The following is a 23913-nucleotide window of genomic DNA, read 5'->3' on the forward strand; positions in this document are numbered from 1 at the left end:
ATCTTGGTGATGGACAGATCAAGTGTCATGACCTCAGCATCGACAACAGACAACACTCCAAACAGCTGAATAAAACTGAACAAACGGGGCCTGTGGACAGAAGGCAAAGGTGTTGGGACCTGGGAGGCATCGCCCTGCGAGCAGCCCCTGGAAGAGCCGTCCGAGGGTGACTTCCAGGCTAACAATGAAGTATGCACAGGGTCCATAACTATACTCCCAAGACAAGTGGCAGTGTCTACAGGGAGGAGTGGGACACACAGGAAACAGACTGACACACTCAGTGCCTGAAACACAGGGTGCCAGCGGGCCGGAAGGGGCCTGGGTGGAGCCCTCGAGGCCAGAGGGCCAGAGAGTCGGTACCTGCACCTGGGGTCACGGGAGAGAGCAGACAACCCAGAAGGACAAGGGACTCGGGCACTTAGGACGTGCTTTTTCTGAAATATTGTGTGGCAGCCCTCGAGGCCACTGTCCCCTCGTTCAGATGAGGTGCCAGGGCTGATCCCCAGGGACGGACTTGCTGTGCCAGGCAGAGGGAGGGCCAGACGGGGGTCAGGTGGCAGCCAGACAAGAGTCAGGTGGGGTCAACAGGGATCAGACAGGGGTCAGATTGGGTCAGACAGGGGTGAGATGGGGGCCAGACAGGGGTCAGACGGGTCAGAGAGGGACCAGACTGGGGCCAGACATGCATCAGATGGGGGCCAGATGGGGCTCACCTGTTGGGATATGTGCTAATACCAGGACCCCTGGTCTGTCCCTGAGGGTCTGAGAGCCCCGGCTGCTTAAGGGTCCTGGCGACTGATGGGCTTGTGTTGAGCAAATCTGGCATCAACTCCAATTTTTCCTGAAGATGAGGACAGACTTGGTCATTACCTACACACATCTGGAGATCAAAGCCTTTGACCATTTTATTTTTTTATTTTATTTTTTTATTTTATTTTTTATTTTATTTTATTTTATTTTATTTTATTTTATTTTATTTTATTTATTTTATTTTATTTTATTTTATTTTATTTTATTTTATTTTTGCCTTTGACCATTTTAAAGTGATGCTGGTGACCTGTGGCTGGAAGTTACCAGTACCATACTTCTCACGCTGAGTGAACATGCAGCCATTCATCTCCCAGAGGAGGAAACTGATCTCAGAACAAGGAGGCAGCCCCAGTGTCCTGCATCACTGTTTCCACTAAAAGTCTGTCTTTTTAATCAGGATGTGGCCAGAGTTTTCCCACCTGTGCATCTAACGTAAGCAACAGGTCCTCCTTCTCCTCTGTTCCAAAAGCTAAGTTGAATAAAAACTAGACAATCACTTGCCAGTTGTCCTCCAAAAGGGAAATAAAAGATGTTGTGTGTCAGCAGAAAATATAATAACCCTGCTAGAGACTGGTGGGAGGCCGGATCCTGCCCTAGAGTGGCTCTTGCTCTCCTGACCCAGACGGTGCTGGGGCTTCGTGGCACTCCCATTGGCAGCCAGCTTGGCCCAGCACATGCAGGAAGGGGACCATCCTGCTATCACCACCCATTCCCCGAGTTACCCAATGTGTTAACAGCAAGTCCCCAAATCACAGGGTACAATAAACTAAGCCCTGCCATGTGTTCTGCTTCAGCTCACTTTGATTTAACAACTTTAAAAAAAAAAAAAAAAGATTTACTTATTCACGAGAGAGAGAGAGAGAGAGAGAGAGAGAGAGAGGCAGAGGGAGAAGCAGGCTGCACACAGGGAGCTCGATGTGGGACTCCATCCCAGGTCTCCAGGGTCACACCCTGGGCTGAAGGTGGCGCTAAACCACTGAGCCACCTGGGCTGCCCTGATTTAACAACTTAAACATGTGTTCTTTCCCAAATCACAGGGGACCCTGCTCACAGGTGAGTATAGTTCTAGGTGAACATGCACACAGGGACAGGTGCTCACAGGGGACAGGTTCATGATGTTCAGCCCCCTGGGCACCTGTAGGAAGTATGACATGGAAACATTACGTGTGATAGCCCTAATAAAGGTGAACATCTGTGGCTGGGACAAGCACCACCTCAGCATACAGAGAGCTGACCTAGGAGAGTGCTGACATTAGCCAGCCCTCGCTCTCTAGCCCCAAGCACAGTTGGTTCTACCTACATGGGGCATAAATTATCAGTCTAGGTGGCTGTTAAGCAACAGAAAAAATTAAGATAGTCCAAAGCCAGTGCCTGTCTTAAGCATGGATGTTTAAAACTCACAAGTTAATGTAAAATAACATTCTGTTACAAGGACTCATCAATGATGGCTAAGGCAGCCCAGCCCCAAGAGAAGTGAGTGCACTTCAGCTCCCTGGGAAAGGAACCTGGGGAAGGGCATGTGGTGGGGGACAGGATGTGGTGGGGGACAGTGAGGGTGGCTCTGTGGCCGAGGTTGTGCTCTCCTGGGTTCCCTGGGCTCTGAGGCCGACCAGGGAGGAGGGCTGGGGAGGGAGCGGATGGCTGTGAGATCAGTGGCTGGCTTCCCTTCCAGACTTCCTCCACCCTTGTCACTCCTTATCACAGTGTCCCATGCGGCAGTGAAGGTCAGAGCCAAGGGCAGCGTGGGCACAGGTGCATCCACTCCCTGGGCCAGGTGAAGGGCCAAGCACATGGCAGTCTTCAGGAACTGAATCCAGCATGAAGGGGCCCACAGACTGGGCTTGCATTTCACAGGGCCACTTGTAGCTGGGAGCAAGCAGGTTAGCCCCCAGGAGGCAATGCAGTTAGGGCCCCATGTGTGGTTCGGCACAGTAGCTGCGGGCTGGCACTGTCTCTCCAGAGCTGCTGGCAGGGCAGTGGGGTCCCCACCTCCCCCAGCGCCCCTAGCCACAGGGTCCCACGTGCCCGGTCCAGGCCAGGAGCAGTGGCTGCTGCACGCTGTCGGCACCATACATGGCAGAGTGACAAGCATCGGAAAACACCCTTATTTTCTGAAAAACTCAAAAAGAAATCAAAACACTGATGTACGTGAGCGCAAGTGACTTGACCCAAGTGGTTGAGGGAGGGCCTCCTTTCCCTCATGGCCTTGGGGAGACAGAGGAAAGGCTCGGGGACAAGCAGACCCGTAGCATCCTGGGTAACCTGGCCTCGTGGAGCGCTCCCGGAACACACGCTCTCAGTGGGCTCCTTCCCGGGAGACAGAAAACTAAAGCGACAAAGATCATCTGTGCCCCAAACTAACTCCAGAGAGTAGTCAGGATGTGCGGATTCACAGCGGCCATTCAACATGCCTGCTTTCTCCAGGAAAACACTGCTGGGCGAAGACAAGAAGACCATCGAGAGCCAAACAGGTGAGCAGCGCAAGGCTCTGGGGATGGAGGCACAGAGGTCCACAGGGGAGGACCTGAAGGAGAGAAAGGACCCTCCCACCCCGGGACAAGTCAGGGGATGCAGGAGGAGGGTTTCCTGTGTGCACGTCAGGAGACGGGAGGAACAGTTCATGATGTGTGTGAAAGCTTAGGAGGCGAAAGACAAGGTTGCCGCTTGGAAATGACACCTGGGCGGTAAGGAAGGGGTTTCCAGTCATAAGTAACTCAGATGGCCAAGAAGGGCTCTCTGGTCGCAAGCGGTGACACAGGCAGCAGAGGGAGTGTGGCTCCAGGGCATGTGGTAAATCAGCCCGTAGAGACCTCTGGTCATGGATGGCCGCTGGGGTAGAGACAGCCTCCGCTCTTCAGTCAGTGCGCCAGGTAGAACCCCGCCGCAGCCATCAATGGCGGCTCGGCTAACGTGGAGAGAAGCTTCTGGTCAAAAAGGAGAACTCAGCTTTGACAGAGAGAGAATGATTTTAGTCCTAGTAACTCAGTGGGGCAGACAGAGATTTCCAGCCCCACACTGTGCCCAGATGCTGGGGAGCCGTGTTTCCAGGGGTTTGCGACAAATGGAGGTGGATGAGTGAGGGAAGGTGACAGAGCCACAGGTGGCTGCACAGAAGACTCCGTCGTCAGCCGCCACCCACAGGGCGGGAAGAGGTTTCAAGAGGTACGTGGGAGCTGATGAGGAAGGTTCTAGTCATTACTGATAACTCAGATGCTACAGAAGGAAGGCTTCTCATACGAAAGAATAACTGCAGACACTAAGACAGCCTCTGATCAGCAAGGATGACTCAGGTGGTGAGGAGAGACCACGAGTCACAAACGATAACTGGATGACAGGACACCCAAGGCTGCCGGGTGTAAACGAAACTCCTGTGACCTGTGAGGAAGGCCCCAGGTGCCAGTGTGAGCTCAGGTGACAGAAAGGGGGGTTTCCGGTGACCATTCACAAGTCGGGTGATGGACAAAAGCAGACCTCACGGGAGGGGAGGGCTCGTGTGGATGAGATGTGGCTTGTCAGCCACAATTGTAGATGCAGCAGACGCTCCGCGGCAGGCAGGTGGCGGAGACAGGTGATTTCCAGGCTCAAGTGAGAGATCACGGAGGGAGGAAGGTGTCTGACCACGAAGGACAAGTCGGGAGGCAAAGGCAGAGGGGATCCGGTCATGGATTGAGACTCAGGCAATACCAGCCCCAAATGATGACTCTGGAAAAGAGAAGCAAAGTTTCCAGGAATAGCCATTCCATAAGCTGGTGGGAAAGGAAGCGCTCCCATGATATGTGGTGACGGTAGAGAAGGGTGCATTCCAGTTGGAAACCACGGCTACGACATCCAGAAGGGCCCAGCTCATCAACGGCAGTGGAGTTTTGTCATAAACCATAATCAGGAGACAGAGAAGAAAGAACTTCATGGGAAATGGCAACTGAGGTCATGGACAGTTCTCCAGGCTGAAATGGCAGCTCAGATGAGGGGGTTGAAGGGTGGGTGCCGCCGCAGCTCGACACTGGGGCACAGGCCTGCGGTCGTGACGGCCTGCAGAGAGGAAGCCGGCCGCCCAGCGACCACTCCTGCGGTCGAGGCAGAGGAACCCTGACCACACGCTGGAAACTCACGTGGCAGCGAAAACGGGCACATGACTGCAGATGGGACTCACCTGCTGGAGAAGGGTTTCCAGCCCTTGGTGAGAGCCCGCGAGGCAGAGAAGGTTCCATCTGTACTGTTGGTCCAGGTCGTGGCCCTGCGGGGCACGGCAACAAGAGGGACAAGGGAGCATGGTACCCATGCTGCTCGCTGTGCCGAGACACGAAGACCTCCCTCTGCCACCCAGTCTTGAATTTCTCACCAGCATCCATGGGACGCATTTGCTCCGAAGTGACCCCCACAGTAGTGCAAGGGGCCAGTCTTTTCTCCCCACAGGGCCTCTGCCGATGGCCCGTCTTGGCTCCGGTGGCCCTGTGGCTAAGTGCAAAGGGTTGAGTCTGCTTGGCAGTCTGAAGGCGTCCTTGCCAAATCCTGCTTCTTCCCTGGGTGGGGTGCTCACCACCTGGTGGGGAAGGTGCTCAGCCAGCAGGGACAGAGGAGGCTGGCTGTCACCTGCACAGGAGCCAGAGGGGTGTGAGGTGCTCGCAGGAATGACCAATGTAAGGACAGGGCGGTGGGTGGTGGTTACTAAGGTTCGAGGGTGTCCTGTGTGCATGAAAGGGATGACCGCGGGGGAGCGTGAGGGCCAGAGTCTGCAGATGCTCAGGGAAGCACAGCTTACACAGCAGAAAAGCAGAGAATTCTGTGGTTGAGCAGCTGGACCCAAGATGGTTGAGTGCTCTGCGGAGACCCCACCATTCAGTGCCCCTGTGGGATCCCAGACCATTACCCAGGGATACACCGTCTGGGTGAACGGGCCCCGAGTCTACCCCAGACCCGTCGGACCTTCTAGCCTCTAGCCATGGCCCCAAACCAGGGCTGAAGAGCACAGCTGGGGACCTGCCCAACCCCAGGATGCTGCGAGGGAGCTGGAGGGAAAGACAGGCCTGCAAGCCTTCGGGACTTCAGGTGCTTCCTTGGGACATGGGGTTGGATCCCTCAGCAAAGACCGGGGAATGAGCAACCCCTGGTGCAAAGGCCCTTGGAGGCCAGGTGGAGCCATGGCAGCCAAGGAGGGTGGGTGGGCACAGGGGGCTAGGGACCAGGCCTCGGTGCTTGAGGGCCCACATGGCCACAGCGCCACCTGCATCTCCTGGCTGCGCTTGAGATTGCGCCGAGTTCTCTACATCGGGTCCCGCCCATTGGGAGAGAGCAGGAGACCACCTGGGAACCCAGCCTCCAGCAGCACGTGGTAGAAGGGGGCAGGGGGCGCCCCTCCCATTCCTGTTCATTCGCTGCCTGGAACTTCTGGGACCACAACCCTGTGATGACCGTGGACATCCTCAGGCTTGGCTATGCGGTGGCCCCACTGGCCCTGGTGCCCACACCCCTTCGCCAGGCACAGCCTCGTGGCTACGGTGGTCTAGGGGGCCTCGGGTTGTGGCTCGTGCTCCCTGATTTGGAGGACTCAGAAGAGACCTTGCCTGTGTGGTGCTCATCTCCCCATGGATCAAGCTCACGGCCCCCAGGCAGCTGCGGCAGGGAGGCAGCGCTCTGGCCTGTTTCTCCAATGCGGAATGGGCTGCCCACCACAGGGACATGGTCCAGCTGCCCCTCAAGAACCTGCCCCCAGGGCAGGGAGCCCCTAGGAGCACCTAGCCGTGCCCAGCGACGAGCACGTGGGGAGTTGGGGCCACCACCCATGAAGTGCCCACAACAGCCTGTGCCAGGAAGGAGACTGGGCTTGTGTCCTCTGTCCGGGGGCCCAGTGTGGCCCCCTTCTTACACTTTGGCCCACCCGTCTCCAGCAGGCCCCTCAGGACAGCTGAGTGGGTGGGATTGGCCCCTACAGCTTCTTAAACTCACCTGTGAGCTAGGTCCTAAGGAAGCATGACAGGCTGAGAACACTTGTGTCCCCGCGGCCCCTGCTGGCTCCCAAGAGGTGGGAAGTCCGTACCTACACACGTCCCAAGGCACAAACACATGTGGACACACATGCCACATGGGGAGAAGAGAGGGCCTCTGCTGACCAGTTGGTCTGTCTACACCAGGGCCCTTGCTGAACCCTGGAAACCCCTCCTGTCCCACTGCATGGGGCAGTGTCACCCTCTAGTGGCCCACAGGCAGACGCATCAGATGCACCCAAGAGCGTCTGGAAACTACTTTCTGAGAAACGGGTCTTGGTCTGGTGGACCCTACCCCCCCTTAGATTTATCATCCTCTGCCTGTGGGGCTGGCCTCTAGGGCCCTGTGCCCACCTGGTCTGTCCCTCCGGGCCCTTCCTCCCCCTGCCACCTACCCCCCCCACACCCCCGTCTTTCTGCCCACCTGCACCAGCCCAGGGCCTTGGCCCCTTCCTTCCATCTGGGCACCCAGGTAGCAGGCATTTCAGTAGCAAACTGGCCAGATGAAGTTGTCTCAGGGTCCCTGATCCTGGAGCATGGTGCGCCCCTTTTCCTGACCCCCACTTCAGGGTCTCAAGGGAACCAGAGGGCCAGGCTCTGGTCTCCAGGCAGGAAGGCTCCAGGCTTTGAATCTGGTTCGTGGTGCCATTCCCACAAACGGGCACAGTCCCCTCCTACAACTCAAAGCATGGCACAGGTTCAAGGCTAATTATTCATGTGAATAATATTTTAATAAAATTCAGAGTGAGAAAAGTCTGGGGAAAAAGTTTTAGTACTTACAAAGTTCTGTAACAAAGAGTAACATGTTCCTCAGAGACGTATATAAAACACAAACAGAATTTTAACATCAGATAAGAGCAAAACCTGGCATTCCATGAGACACCCTGATTCTCAGCTACTTTACATTGTTCATGTGAATCTGCACTGGAGCCACGGGCAAGTGAGGGAAGGAACGACGCGACAGGCAGCACTACTGCACGACAGGCTGCACGACACCACCTGTTGCAGACGCCAAGGGGTGTGGCACCGGCCCCCAGACGCGGAGGCTGAACCTTTCCCTCAAACAGCACCAGCAGAGTATCGCGAAGAATGCTCTACCTGCAATTTTTGTCTCAAGTCTCAGGACACAGGAATAGGGTGTTCTTTATTCATGGGTCTGAAATGTTTGCGGTAAACAAAACAAGCTCGGGGCAGGAAGCAAAGGCTGCCTTCTGGCTTCAGTGAGGTGGGCATTTTTAATGCTATGATTACATTCTTCTTTAAGGAGGTAAGTTTTCTCTTTTGTTTCTTAAAACCTATGTTAACTGCCTTCTTCCAGCATTTGTCAGCATTTTGTGTCCAATCGACCAGACACAGAATGAAATGAGCACAAGACGGTTCTTTACAAGACAGAACTTAAGTGATCGTCTTTCAAAACAGTGAACACAACAGGCTGTTTGTCTTAAAAACACGTAAATAATAACACATGTCTGTGAACACTGCTCAGCCTTGTGGGCTTCTGGCCTGTACACCTGGGCCGAGTGTTGGGAGATTTCTGGGCAGTTGCTGCCGTGAGGAGTGACATCACTTCCGGTCGTGTTCACAATTAGAAATCCTGGGGCCAGGAGCCCAGATCAAATGCAAGATGAGAGCTTCTTCCTCTCTTCAAACTGCTTGTCCACTGCCAGAGACAGGGCCTGGAGGAAGCCCTCAATGGTGACGGTGGGGGCCTAGAAGGAGATACGGGCACGTGGGCTGTGCCTGCCCTCGCCAGGGCCACTAGCAGCTGCAGGGGCACAGCCACAGCATGGGGCAGGCAGGGGGACTCCACCGTGCTATTTTGCATGGGTGCTCCGAGTGGGGCAGGGAGGGCTGGGGAGGGCCAGGGTGGGCCAGGGAGAGTCAGAGAGGGCCAGGGAGGGCCAGGGAGGGTCAGCGAGGGTCAGGGAGGGCCAGTATGGCTCTCAGTGAGCCACGGACGTGTGTGAGTTGCCAGCACCCCCTGGTCACCACAGAGGCAGCGAGCCATAAGCCTCCTCTTGCCCAGGAGCCCATCTCTTAAAAATGGAGAGAAATCAGGTCAATGGTGTCCCATGCGATGCCCAGCGAGGCCCTGCCCTGCCACACAGAGCAGTGGCAGGGAAGGCAGAGAGCCAGAGGCAGGGACGGCCGCGGAAGACTCACCTGGATGTACAGCGCGTGAGCCAGAAAAGGGAGTTTTCTCAGGACGCGGCCACTGAGGCCCTCACTCTTCCTGTGGGCAGAACCAGGTTTGGGGAACAGGTTCAAGCCGGGTTCCCTCATCTCTGAACGTTGTCCCCCCACCAGTGGATCTCGAAGGGGGCTGGTCTCCCCCAGTCCCCAGCTATGGCCCAAGGCGGGACGACATGCCACCTGCCTTGGAGCGCGCACATGACACCATAGGCACCGCCAGCGGCACAGCCCCCAGGTACCAGGCTGCTCCGAGTCTAGTACTTTTGCACAAGTGTCTGAATGCCCCTCCCGGCCCCTTGTCAATCAGTTTAAATCTCTTCAACAGATTTACCCAAAAAACAATGTTCATCAGGCTATCCCTTTGTTCAAAACCTTCCACAAGCCTCATGGCTTCAGAAAGTTCATGCTCCCTGGGCAGAACGCGGCCTGGGGACTGTGGCTACCTCATCTCTGCAGCATGACCCAGCTAAGGTCCCCTTGCACACAGGGCACCTGGTCCCCTTGCACACAGGTCACCTCATCTCTGTAGCATGACCCAGCTGAGGTCCCCTTGCCACCCCATCTCTCTCCAGTTTATCACAGTTCTGTCCTTTGAGGCTCTGCTCCATCTCCCTGCCTTCCCTCCTCATGCCCTCAATCACCCAAGCCATCTGGGAGGCTGACAGCACTGTAGTCGTGGGCCCCCACACACGTGCGGCCCCCCCCCCCCTCGAGGCTCAGTGCAGAGCACGTCCCTCCTGACAGCCAGGGCTCTGGGTGTGCTCTCTCCTTCCCCTCCCAAAGCACCAAGCACAGGACGCTGCAGTTCTTTACTCCGCTTGCTCAAACAGAAGCTTCCCATGTTTTCTTCTTGACAGTTTGTACACATTTTACAAATACCATTTTAGAAACCATTGAGATGTCGAGAGCCTTGATTTGAATGTCTACCTTTACAGACAGAAGCACCGTGCTGTTTCCAAGGTTTGAAAGCCGCCTGTGGGAGGGCAGCTGACACTCTGGCCCAGGAACCCGAGACCGCGGTGGTCAAGGGCCCTTGACACGTACAGGACAGAGGCCTCAGGATTCAACTCCCTGCCCCTGGACAGCAAACTGCCACCTCAGGCTGCTACAGCCAGCTACGCCCTGCCCATCACCACAACGGAGGCACTTTTCTTGGTGCAACGAAGTCAATTCATACCTTGAAATTTCACTCAGGAGAAGGCTCAACTTCGACACGTTGTTTTCAATGAAGCCAATCATCTCCAGCTCCCGGAGGGTCAGCAGCTGCTGGCGAGGGTATATGATCTGACACTGGAGACAGAGACAGGGCATTACGGCAGGCTCGGCAGGGCAGAGTGTGCCCTCCCTGTCAGCCACGGGGACGGCACCCAGGGAGCAGGCGACCACATGCCATCCCATGGCAGTGCGGGCGCAGCCACACCAGCTGCCGGCCGCTCCCCTCTTGCTCATATGCACACCCCCACTCCTTCCAAGACAGGGAAAACCACGCCTCAGGGAGCAGCAGCCCACCCTCTTCTGTGCCTTTGGTCAGGAGGTGTCTTGACTGCATTGTCATGGCAGGGAGGGATTTGGGGGGCCCAGGCCTGCCTGGTCCTGGCTTCAGTGCTACACCTTAGCCCAGGAGAGCAGAGCTGGCCCAGGAGCCAGGACCTGGCCTGAGCTGGCCTTTCTAGGACAGTCTCCATGCATAATTTTTATGATCAGACTGTTGTGTGGTCCAATGGTGCAGCCTGACCCTGGACTTGGGCCCCTGAATTCCCGCCCAGGCTAAACGCATCAGGGTGCCCAGTGACCACTGTGGAATGACTCCTCACGTGAACTCTTTTTGGAGGGTTGGTGAAGACTGTGGGTAAATTTAAGAAACATGGTTTGTGTTAGGAGTGTTTTCTTTCTTTCCTTTCTTTCCTTTCTTTCCCTCCCTTCCTTCCTTCCTTCCTTCCTCCCTTCCTTCCTTCTCTCTTTCTTTTCCTTCCTTCCTTCCTTCCTTCCTTCCATTTTTATTTATTTATTATTCATGAGAGACACAGAGACACAGGCAGAGACACAGGAAGAGAGAGAAGCAGCCTCCATACAGGGAGCCCGATGTGGGACTCCATCCCGGGACTCTAGGATCATACGCCCTAGGCCGAAGGCAGACGCTCAACCACTGAGCCACCCAGGCATTCCTTGTTCTCCTCTTTCTAAAGTGACAGTCCCTCAGGCCCCCTGCAGCCTTCCTGGGACGCCCCCCCCCCCCCCCGCGACACAGGCCATCCAGGCACACGAGAACTGCTGGCTCCTGACACAGTGGGCCAGTCTCAGGTGACAGCCTTCAGGAGCAGCCAAATCTGCACTAGGCCACCAGAATGTCTTCATTCCCTGTAAACCATCTAAAGAACCACCCCTGCCCCACATGCTCAGCTCCTAGAAAAGTCTATACGTTTGTCTAAGCCTTAGAGCATCTCCTGGATGCACAGCCTCCATGCCCTTGTGACTGCCAGCAGGATCTCACCATGCCGACTTCCCGACAGCGACACTTTCTGAAGTTTACCAAGGACCTCAAATCACAGCTCCATAGGGCACCTCCCTTTCTCTCTGCCACAGAAAAGGTGGGATGCACACACCACGACCAGTTCTCCCATGCCCACCATGGGTGACGTCATCGTTGCTGGGGGCATTGGGGCCCCAGCTCCGTGGTGCCAGGCGGGGTTCCTCCATGCGCCATGACCTCCGGTCAGGCTGACGTCCCCGAGCGCCGTGACCTCCGGTCAGGCTGACCTCCCTGAGCGCCGTGACCTCCGGTCAGGCTGACTTTCCTGAGCACCGTGACCTCCGGTCAGGCTGACCTCCCCAAGCGCCATGACCTCCGGTCAGGCTGACCTCCCCAAGCGCCGTGACCTCCGGTCAGGCTGACCTCCCCAAGCGCCATGACCTCTGGTCAGGCTGACCTCCCGTGCACTGTGACCTCTGGTCAGGCTGACATCCCTGAGCACCGTGACCTCCAGTCAGGCTGACCTCCCCGTATGCTGTGACCTCCAGTCAGGATCCCTGTGAACTGTGACCTCCAGTCAGGCTGACCTCCCCGTGGGCCATGACCTCTGATCAGGTTGACTTCCCCGAGCACCGTGACCTCCAGTCAGGCTGACCTCCCCGTGTGCTATGACCTCCAATCAGGATCCCTGTGAACTGTGACCTCTAGTCAGGCTGACTTAATGAATCAGTGGCCACAATTTCAAATATCAACTCAACCTGCAAGTCATATCTGCAGTTTTCAACCTAAGAGGGTTAACGTCATGATCAGATAACTAACTCCGTGTTGGAAGATCTATTCTGAGCTATGTTAGGGAACAAACAGAACAGAACACCAGAAATCCACTGCTAAAAGAATGAAAGGACAGCCAGTACCTTCATCAGTTCTTCCAAACAGGAGAGGTAGATTTTGAAAATGGCTGCTGCAGAGGGTGGCCCGATGTATTGCCTGATGTCAGCCCTGTCCACAAAGGCCACGTCAATCCTCTCCGTGATGTTAGAAGTAGTCAGAATCACCACGTTGCAGTGCCTGGAGGCAGAGGACGTGCCAGTCACCAGGTGCCTCCATGACTCCCTCACACCCCCTGCTCCTGGAGGTCCCAGTGTTCAGCCAGCGTTCCAGCAGGCTGCACTCCATGTCCCGACACCAGCCCATATGGCCTTCCGAGGCTCATGCCTGAGCACCTGCCGGACTCCGACTTCCACCAGGCTCTCTTGACGGCGACACAGGACACCAAGCAGATCCTCTACTCCTCTGCCTTCTGGAAAGTTCTCCTAGGTACCAGCGCGCCCCCCCCCCCCAACCTTAACTGTCCTTCTCCTCCCTCAGCCACAGCGCGGCCCAGCTCTCACCTGTGTGCAGAGCCCTGACCACCCCATCAACCTGCCCAGTAACTGCTCTAAACACGTTCTCATGACCTCCACATGTCATGAAGCAGACTATTTATCCTAGGTACCAGCTCCTTCCCCTCTAGCTCTGAAGCTGCGCGAAAAGGCACCTTTGTCTAGTCTGCTCACTGATGTGGGCCAGCACAGAGCAGGTATAAGACAGTGGCGGAGGCTCGCGGGCGGTGGACGCCACAGGGTCCCCTGGGGCCAGAGGGCCAGCTTTAGCTGCTGGATGCATAACGCAGGGTGAGCAGGGGTGAACCAGTGAGGGTGGGGGCAGGGAGTGCTTGGATCCTAGGAGCCCAGGAGTCAGACCCACACGAAGGCTGGCTGGGAAGAGTCACCCCGAGGGACCTGAAGTAAAGGGGACAGGAAGGTGCACAAGACCGGACGCCCACGTGTCACCATCCCCTCTGGAGCCTACCCTACAAGGTCCCAGGGGCGTGGGGCCCCACCTATTGGCTCGAGTAGTGGTACCCCACAAGGCCATCCATGCCCTGGGAGCCCTGGATGTGGGGGTTTCAGTGCTGAATGAGTGCACCTGACCTGGCCCAAGAAGACCACAGGCCTCTGAAGGCTGAGCGACAGAAGAGGGTAGAAGGCCAGGCATGGGCTGCCCAGGCCGCCTGAAGAGAGGAGAGGCCAGCGGCAGAAACTGAGGTGGCCTGGAGAGTGGAGGCAGGAGAGGTTTGCTGGGGTCAGATGCTGTCGCCAACTCCTTGGAGAGCAATGGCCCTCAGGTGAAGGAGGCGGGGGTGGAAGCCAGATGGGGACAGGGCAGGAGGTACGGGTGGGCCCGTACCTCACACAAGTGGCCTCGCAGCCCACCCCAACAGCCGATAGCAGTATCTTAGGCAACCAGAGCCTCTCTGTGGTGAAACTTCCCCGAAGGCCTGGAGCAAAGAGCCCTTAGTACAGCTCAGTTCCTTGCAAGTCCACACGTAGCAAGCTGGCTCCTGAGTGCCACTCTGGAGGGCAGGGCCCCAACCCAGCTGTGACCACCTTTTACACTCAAGCTTCGCTTTATGTTTTTAGTAGTTTAGTACAAGTACTTAATTCCTAAGCTCTGCATGTAACAGATACACTACCTCACATGGGCGTAGACAGAACCAATACTCAGCAGCAGCAACCCCATCTCCATAAACAGGAGGCAGAGTTAAGACCTAGGGGTGTGCAGGCCCCTCACACTCTGCCTTGGCTCCTCATGTGCCGCCACCACATCACCATTACCTCTTAATCTGATCGATCTGGGTCAAGACGGCGTTGACCACGCGAATGGCATCTGAAGGCTCGGTGCCTGCTCTGCAAGCATTGCGGGCGGCCGTGAGGCTCTCCACCTGTGGGGACGGGACAAAAGGTTCCCCTGGGACGTTGCCCCAAGAACATCAACTGAGCAAGTGAGGAACAGGTGCATGCACGTGTAAGCTTGCCATGCTGGGAGCGCCCTGCGTAGGACGCCCAGGAGGAGCGGGCTGCGTGATTGCAATGCCGGATGGAGGCCAGGCTCAGCCAGTGCTTGGATTTGCATCAGTCCCAGGTGTGATGTCCAGACATGCTTACCTCATCAATCAGCACAAATACCAGGGCATCTTTGTCATCAATTAAGTCCTGAATCTTCTGGAACATCTTTGTTACCAGCTTGCCACTCTGGAACCGAAATGATCCTTCAGTGTTGACTTGCACTTTCGAATCCGTGGTCCCTACCCAGCTCGGTCGGAGCCAGGGGGCCCCACAAGCCCACTGTCTCCTGAGGGCCCCTTGGAGAAATCCCTAAATCCCAGAAGGTGGGGCCACATGGGAGAAGGCCGACCCACATGCCACCTTGTCCTGCTCCATGTGCCAGGGCAGCGAGTCTGGACCCACACTGGCTCAGCTCCGGGCCACTTGGCATGAGCGCCTCACACCTCAGTGCACTTCCTCCTTCTCTTTACACACCGTCCCCATGACCGGGAACAAGATGGGTCATGGATGCAAACATATAAGCTGGTGGGTGCACACCTTACAGGGGCTCCCCATACTGGCTCACCACCCCAGAGGGATCTTCTGACACAGGCACCTGCGTAGAGCTCTCCTGGGTGAGGGGCCCCTACAACATCACCCTGGCTGAGCCCCGAGGGCATGCTCAGCTGAGGATGTGACCCTTGCTAGAATGTGGGTCCCCTCCCTAAGCTGAGGATCTGCCCCACCCAAAGGTCTGGATGTGACCAGCAGAGGGTCCTCTCAAGTCTCACACTATTTCCAAGTTACTGCTTAGTTCCGGGACTTCTCTCTGACCCTTAAGTCAGCCCCACTGTCATGTGTTACCATTTCTAATGCTCCTGGTAAAGGAAGTTTGCCTACTACGTGGGACCTTTTCAACTACGTGGTCAGCAATCCTGAGAAGTAGAAGTGATGCCAATACTTACTTCTGAAAACCACTTAGAAAAGAGGCTGTGGCTGTTTATTTCAATTAGTTGGCCATACTGGTACCTGGGAAGATAAAACAAAGTTAAGACAATCGGTCTATAAATCATTCCTATGGCACCTCCAGTGGCAACCACTCCTTCTTTCACACTGCCCACTAACTGGTTATATCACCAGCTACCAACCAGGCTGGAAGTAATCATGAATCACCTCAAGATAATACTAACGAGGGCTCCAATAATTATGAAAACTTAATGACATACGGTCGGTGGTTCTGGTTGAAGCAAACAAAGTGTTTTGAATTGAATAACAGCTTCATTTGAATCAAAGCAAGAGTAAAATCTCCCTTACTTCTAACCTACTCACAGTTTACACCCCTAGTGTTATAAGAAGCCAAACAAAACATCATCAGAAGTTGTTTGCTGGAGCTGAATAAGCTTTCCTTCTTCTGTAAAACCAAAATGAGCGTGACAATCTGTTTCCTAACACAGAATCACTGCCTGAGCCCTGGGGTGCCCAGACGCTCCAAAGTGAATGTCATAGTGACGTTCCACATACTGACTGTAATCTAGTGCTGACCCTCTTTGCACACTGGAGGTGGCCGAGACCTGCATGGGCTTAGTTCTAACTAAAATCAAACAGGGTGAGACTGAGGCAGAAGGGAAGCTAAGCCAGGTCCCCAGCACCTTGAAAGTCCACACGAGAAAAATAATCACTTCCAAATCACTTCTTTTCTGTTTACAAAAGAGGAAAGAGAGAAACAACCTAACGATATAAAGATGGCCTGAATGTTAATGTTTAATTCTAAAGCATTTTGATAAGAAAAGCAACAAAGGCTAAGGTTTATTCTTACAATTTATAAGCCACAAAATAAATGCATATTTCTAGATGGTTGTACAGATGTATTTATTAGTAACATCCTTAGTCTCTGGTGTTTTAGGAAACGGCCCCAAGAGATCTTGAAAACATGGGTGCATTTCAATAAGTCAAGATGAAAACCAAGTTGTTAAACATAGAATAAACAGTAGAAATAGAGCAATTTCCCTACATAAAAATACTTAAATCCTTTAAAAGAAATAAAATAGATTAAAGTACACCTCATAGGATTCCCTCTTCTAAAGTCATACTGGAGCAATAAGTATCAGATTAACTCTCCAAATTAATCAACCAGAGAACAAGAGACAAAACTGCAACAGCATATGTGAAGGGACTGGACAGCAGACATGAAGGACTGTTAACCCACACGGGACTGAGGGAGCCCAACAACTGCTCTGGCTCTCTGCCTGCAGCACCTTCCAACCACAACCCTGGAGGGGACCCAAGAAGTGCGCAGCCGCTGGGTGGACTTGGACACACAGGCCTGAGTTCCAGAAGCCTGAAGCAGCTGGGGTCTGCAGAGCAGAGTTGAAGAAGGGGCGCAGATAAGCAGGACTAAAACTCTAGGAATCATCACGGGGTCCTTCTGGGTCTTTTCTGAACACTAGAGTATGCTTCAAAGGGGAAATCCCATGAGGCTGGAGAGCCGAGAGCCACACAGTTCCAGGCATTCGCAGCTGGGACGTTCACGTTCCCAATGGCCCCAGTGGACAGTACCTGCTATCACTCAGGGTGCCAGGCTGAGACCCCGGAAGGGCCTCGGTTCAACATTCGGTCTAGAGCTCTCTCCAACAAAGCTTAAAAACAAACCTTAAGAGGATCACACCAAATCACAAGTAACTGAAATACTCGCTAGAACAAAACCCAACAAAAACAATGCTTGCCTTTAATCAAAACTTACCCTATAGGACAAGAAGCAGAAATTGACCCCAAAGCAAGAGAAACAACCGTCAATCAAGAGACTCAGAACTGACAACAACGATGGAATTAGTAGAGAATGAAGTCAAAATGCCAGTGCTTGAGCATTTTAGCAAGAGCACAATGAGAGACCTGAGAGGCATAAAAGGAACCAAGCAGAGCCTCCAGAAAAGAAAAACACCATCAGAAATGAAGATGTCACTGTATGGAATTAAAAGCAGATTAGATATTTTAGAAAATGACCCAAAATGGAACACATAAAATTCTAAAAGCCCATTAAGACAAAATAGCACCTAAGTGGCCATGGGACAATATTAGGCGATTGAACGTGTGAATAAATGGGTTCCTAGAAAATGGGGGGTAGTTGAAAAAACGAGCACAGGGTGCCTAAGCACAACGATGGAGAAACAGACCCACTCTGAGAGGCTGGCCACTCCTCTCCCAGGTGACAGAGCAGTGCTGTCAGCAAGAGCAGTATGCATCCCAAGCTGCCGCTGAGTTCCATCCCTGAGAGCAGACACCGTGTCCTGACGTGTATGGGACAGTCACCAGAAAGACCACATACTTGAAGTAAAGCCAGCACCATCAATTTAAAATGACTGAGAAGGGTCTCAGGGCACTGCTGAGTACAGAGGCATTAGTTAACCTGCCTGAAAGAGAGGGATTTCGTGTGGGTCAAGGGACATCAATGAAAAAATAAAAACCCCTCTGTGCCACAGAGAAACAGGCAATCTTGTCCAGCTCTCCGTTCTCGAATTACCACGTTACCTGCTTGAAAGCCTAATGGTCAGTTTCTGGGCTAATGCTTTACACAGGGATGTTTTTCCAGTTCCCGGAGGACCTGCAACAAAACCCAAGCAAATGTTAAGTCAGCTCTGCAACAGGTTTCTTGAAATAACAGTAGTTGCATTACCCGCAGCAGACAAAATGGGGAGCAGCGCTCAATGCTACGAATGCTATCACCCCAAGTACTGCTCGCTGACTCACAAAGAAGTCTGCCAGCAGGGTGAATGTCACAAAATGTCAACAACAGGCTTCACGAGTCTTTTCCATTTCTTCCTAGTTTGAACTCAGCTTGTGTCTCTGGTCTTAGCTTCCAAGACCCCAACACCACACTGCTTCCTGGCACGTGGGTCTCCTCAGCATCCCAAGCAAGCACTACATTTCCTGGTCGCTGTCTTCACTGACACCATCCTTGTCCCGGTCCTCTATAAAATCCGCTCACTGAGGCACCTTGCGAAAGGTCAAGTGTATCTCGTGGCAATCATTTCACTGAGGCCCACACTCAACCACAACCATGGCCAGGCAAGGGCCCCCCCATTCCCACAGCTTCTTCCCTATGTGCCACTTAGCATGGGGCCTTCTACCAATGTAGAAGAACAAATGCATCTGTCAGGTAACGCAGAGACATTCAACTCTGATTTTCTGCACACGGTCTTGATAATTAAAAAACAAAACAAAATAAAAACACATAATTCTAAAGAGAAAATGAGCTCTTTCACTAATTAGAATACCTGTGGATCACCAACTCAGAACTAGTAGGACTGAGAATAGCACTAGTAGTGCTGAGAATATCTGCTGCTTAAGACACTTTAAGATGGCACAGCAGCCTATAACCTTAACTGGTGGAAGAAGCTAATTACTTTGCACCCCACCTCACTATCATTTGAGTATTCTCTGGATTCCTTTCAAACTACTGACATCAAGAAAAAACCCAGTGTCTTCCTCAGAGAAGATTCAGACAGAATTTCAGTAAAGTATGGTTGTTGTGGTTTACGGTCACAAAGTGAAGCTCTAAGGATACTGCAAAGAAACACAAGGCAACTTCTACCCTAAGGTTCGTATGATCACTTGGGGGAATTAGGCAGTTATTTGAAAAGTTTGATAATAACATAGGAAAGTCCCAAGGCAGTGGGTGGCCACCAAGTGAAGGGTCAAGTAGCAGATGCCCCGAGTAATGTGAGCTAGATTGGCTCCTCAGGGAAGGTACATTCTAGGACAACTCTGGCTGCATCAAAAAACAGAATGGTAAATCCTCAAAGAAGTCAATGGGACAAATAAAAAAGCCCGATTTCACAGTTTATCTTGTTATATAAGTGACACCCCACACGCTTTACCGTGCAGCAGCACTACCCGGTTCCAGGCAATGAGATTGCTGTCGACATTCTTGTCTGAGAACAGTAAAGTTGTCATCACGTAGTCGAGGAGCTGAGTGAAGAAAGGTAAAATGCAGTCAAAGCTGCAGACAGGGTAGAGAATTCCCACCAGAGGTGCTGCTAGAGCTCATGCCCAAGGAGGGCAGATGGGCACCCGGCCACCCCTCAGAGGCTGCCAGCACCACTGCATGCAGATGCCTCACAGGCTCTCGGTTTAGAAGAAACTCAAAACAGGAGGATAGGCTGGCTGCTACTATTGTAAGCACAAAGGACAAATGCGAAGGTCACTTTGACTAAAAATGATGATACAGAATGACGAGATTTATCAAGTGATGAGTAAGCTCCCACCTCGGGGACAACAGAGCAGTGGGTAAGCCACAGCATGTGTGCTCAGGACACTAGCCAGGACTCTGTGTCTGGGGGGCTGGGCCTCCAGTGTCCCCCACAGCCTACAGAAGGACTCCTCCCCTTGAAGGGGGCTCAGAGGAGCTGGTGCTCACTTGGGCCTGCCCACCTGCTCTGTCTGCCCCCAGCCCTGCCTTCCCAGTCCCTGTGGGTTCTTAAGAGCACCATCAATGAAAGCTGTCTTCATATTGGGCACCTTCCCCTTTCTCCCCGAGACTGACTCTGCTGGGGGACAACCCAAGGACAGATACGCAGGACATGGGCTGTAGGGGGACCTAAGTTCCCAAAGCCTATTGGAGTCAAGGGGTTACAAGATGTTGAAGAGCAATACAATGTTGATCCCACTTTAAACAACCGGCCTTCTTGGAAAATAGCACAGCAACTTACATGAGATTTGACTTCCACATCATATACCAGGCTGTCCCAAAGCCCATGGAATTCAGCTGGGAGAGAATAAAACAAAAACCTAATTTTAGGAAAGGAGGCATTACACTGACCTATGAGGTCTGCTCTGAGCCACGGATGCTCTCCATGTCTCCATGTGTGGCTGGCTGAGATTCTTACTATAAGAAAGTTAAACTTTTGAACTTTTCTTAAAATTTCAATTCTTCTTAAAACTGAAGTTGTTGCTTTTTTTTTTTTTTAAAGGTTTTATTTATTTATTCATGAGAGACACACACAGAGAGAGGCAGAGACACAGGCAGAAGAAGTAGGCTCCATGCAGGGAGCCCGATGTGGGACTCCATCCCGGGTCTCTAGGATCACACCCTGGGTTGAAGGCGGCGCTAAACCGCTGAGCCACCTGGGCTGCCCAAAACTAAAGATGTTAAATAACTGCCAGTCACGTAACTTTTGACAGATAATTCAATAAAATAGTTATTTTCTTGTCATGTTACCACACACAATTGTCTTTTGTGGACCTGCACTCTGCCAGGAGCGCAGACCCTGGCCCATGACCACTCTCCCTGCTAGCCAGCACAGGGGCAGGGCAGCGGCCGGTCTAGTCCAGCTGTTAGGACTTCAGACATAAACTCCAAGGAGGGAATTAACCCCAGGACTCCACCTGCTAGAACTATGGCAAAGTCCACAGAGAAGCACAGAGAAGGCAGGAGCAAAGAGTGGCTCAGCAGGTGACCAACTGGGCAGAAAAGGAACACCTCCAGATTCTCAATCCACACCAGCTCAGAGGGACCTGCCTGAGGGGATACAGTTTCACAGTGGAGACCTCTCCTCTCCTCTATGTGACATGTTTTCCATCTTTAAGAAATAAAACATCCCAAAAGCCTAGGGATGAATACAGTCCCCTCAGCTAACAACTTGGGAGAGTCACATGCCGGCATCTGATGTTGTGTCCCTGGGTGTGGCCCGCCCACCATCACTGTCCCGCACCTGCAGGCAGGACCCAGTGACTTGCCGCAGTGATGTTCTCGGTTTCCTCCTCTAGAGTCTCGCTGCTGGGGCCACCCTCATTCAGCTGGAAGACGTGCAGTGCAATTGTGCAAGCACCCAGATCAATGGGCTGTGGTGAGAAAAGAGATCAAATAAATCCATGCAAACTGAAAATAACTCACTTCCTAATTCTACTCATCAAAATTAGATGGTAATTTCCAAAAACAAAGATCAAACGTGCAGAATATCAAAAAACAGTTTTTAGATCAGGAAGAGAAGCTTTTATGTTCAAATTTAGGATTACCTAATTTTAAATTGTTTCTCCCCGCCCCTTTTGTTCAAGAAAGCCCTTAATTATTCTTTGTAATCATGAAAGTTTCACATAAACCTGAAAATAGGTGGAAAAATACAAAAAACACAGAATGAAGAATGCCAAAGGCCTCCACATCCGCCTCACCCATGCTCTGGTCTATGACACAGCCACACGTATTTGACCAAAATACATCTGACTGCAGATTTCTAAGTGTGCCTTTCCCCCTCGGTAGAGCTTGGAAACATTTCTGTCAGTAGACGGGAATCTGACCAGTGCTTTTTCCTAGCAATTCCACATTGGGTGTGGATGTATCATTTGCCTAGCCAACCTCTGACTGATGAACAATTATTTCAAATAGAACTATTCTTAACAACATATATAAGTCGTTCACGTATCTCTACAAAACCACGCACTTGTCATCAAGACAATTCCTCTAGCTGAACCTGCAGGGTCAAAGATGAGAACATTAACATGGTTACTAGCTCCAGTTAGGCTGTTAAGCTGTCCTTCCTCCACACTGTGGAAAGCTCATCAGGTTCCTTCTGGCTAGCCAAAATCTAGGATGACGGATAAAACTGACATAGCCACAAACGTTAGTCCCAGCATACAGATGGGGAGGTCCACCTTGCAAGCAAAATCTCAGTGCCAGGCCAATCCTACAAACTGATTCTTTACGAGACGTGAACCACACAAACATAGGTGCTGCATCTTCCCATCTTTGGGTTGTCTTCATAGTGACAGAAAGGCCCCACAGCATCTACCCTCTCATGCAAAGATGGAGAGTGAGTAGTCCACACTGGACTAAATGAGGACCTTCTAGAAGGAAAGCCCACTTCCTCTCTGCAGCCCCCACGCCTCCTATGGTCCTGTGCCCAGTGAGCACACCAGACCCCCACTGATCACAAGAACAGGGAGTGGGCCGGGGCGGGGGTCTCATCAGCACAGCCCACCACCCCACTGTGCGGCATCCAAAGAGGAAGGCCACATCCACTTCAGTACCTGGCTCTTTACAGAGCCGTGCTCCTCTTAAAAGCCAACAGATAAACCTGCCAGTTTCTGACAACACATCACCAAAGAAGCAAGCAAATATTTCTGATACTTTGTTGGTTTTTTTTTCCTTTTTAAAAGTAAATTCTACATCTAATGTGGAGCCTGAACTGCTGAACCTAAGGCCAAGGTTACATGCTCCCCAGACTGAGCCAGCCAGGTGCCCTTGTGATGCTGACTCTATATTCAGCTGGGGATGAGGGATTCCTCTTCATGGTGAACCAATTACCTGTGGGTCTTTCACCTTTAACTCTGTGTCGACAATAGACACTGACTGCACGTTTCTGGCCAGAAAAGGATCATCGAACTCATTCCACTTGTAGTCCCCAAACACAATATTATGCCTGTTGAGTAGCTTTCTTACACTCAGCTTAATGTCTTCTTTTTTTGCAGTGCTGGGAAAACAAAGGAGACAGGAGGATAAGGGCTCAGCTTACTAGACTGTGAGAGTAAGCCTGCAAGTGAGGCCACTGCAGATGGCACAGCTCTTGCCTACGGATCCACCTGCACCTGACTTGCAGCTACAGGGAGTGCTTGGAGGATGATCCAGGACCTGTATGCTCTCCTTCAGAGAAAGGGGTGGCAGCAGTGCTTTCTGCTATACCAGTGGCCCGGAGAGTGGGTCAGCACACCCACAGTGCTAGGGACCAGGCTGGGAAGGTGGGTCAGCAGGTCCAGGTGCTGGGGACCCGGCCGAGAGAGTGGGTCAGCACATCCAGGTGCTGGAGACCAGGCGGGGAGGGTGGGTCAGCACGTCCGGGTGCTGGGGACCAGGCGGGGAGGGTGGGTCAGCAGGTCCGGGTGCTGGGGACCAGGCCGGGAGGGTGGGTCAGCACGTCCGGGTGCTGGGGACCAGGCAGTGCACAGCCAGTGCTCAGGAAGGGCCGGCTCTGACCGCTACAGTGAAAGAGCAAACCTCCCAGCGCGTCGGGAAGCCTTTTGCCAGGAGCCCCGGGGGTGTGGTTCATTGGAGAGAAGCCCAGCTTGCAGCGAATCTCAGGACCCTTGGGGACCCCGGCTGGCCCTGGGACCCAGATCCCCCCGCTCTGCGACCCTCGGAGCCCGGGAGCGTCCCAGGGGGCGCAAGCAGCTCGGGAAGGGCGGCTCCTGCTCCCAGGCCCAGACCCATCTCCCGGGGCAGGCCCCGCGCTCCCTCCAGAGCCGCAGCCCGTCCTCTCTCGCGCCGTGCGAGCGCCCGCACGAGTCAGGGCCGGGGTCCGGGTCCGGATCCGGGTCCGGGTCCCGGGTCGGGGCCGGGGTCGGGCTGGGGCTCACCTGCAGCTGCGCTGGTGCACCTCCACATGCACGGTCGGCGCCTCGGCCACGCAAGGCAGCGCCTGCTTCAGGTCGCCCACCGCCTCGTCCATGGCGCCGCCGCCCTGAGCAGCGGGGGCCCGGCCGGAGCGTGGCCGTCGCCGCCTCGCGCCCTGCAGCGCCACCGCCACCAGCACCCCCGCCGCCGCCGCTCCCGCCGCCCGCCCGCGCTTGAAAGTGCCGCGCGCCGACCCCTGACCCGGAAGCGCTA

At 53.5% G+C, this 23913-nt stretch overlaps 1 protein-coding gene across 1 annotated transcript; it reads right to left on the reverse strand.

Annotated features, from left to right (window-relative positions):
* Positions 1 to 7500: 7500 nt before the first annotated feature.
* Positions 7501 to 23876, reverse strand: TRIP13 (thyroid hormone receptor interactor 13). The gene is made up of 13 exons (XM_025451320.3): positions 23664 to 23876; positions 22618 to 22783; positions 21029 to 21158; positions 20027 to 20082; positions 19196 to 19286; positions 17847 to 17919; positions 15287 to 15350; positions 14442 to 14528; positions 14112 to 14218; positions 12369 to 12522; positions 10162 to 10274; positions 8955 to 9024; positions 7501 to 8500 (listed from the first exon to the last, which is right to left on the reverse strand). The coding sequence occupies exons 1-13, from the start codon at positions 23753 to 23755 to the stop codon at positions 8405 to 8407; spliced, it is 1299 nt and encodes a 432-aa protein (XP_025307105.1). The 5' UTR covers positions 23756 to 23876; the 3' UTR covers positions 7501 to 8404.
* Positions 23877 to 23913: the final 37 nt, after the last annotated feature.

The sequence above is a fragment of the Canis lupus genome, chromosome 34, assembly GCF_003254725.2.
Source record: "Canis lupus dingo isolate Sandy chromosome 34, ASM325472v2, whole genome shotgun sequence".
Lineage (NCBI taxonomy): Eukaryota > Metazoa > Chordata > Mammalia > Carnivora > Canidae > Canis > Canis lupus.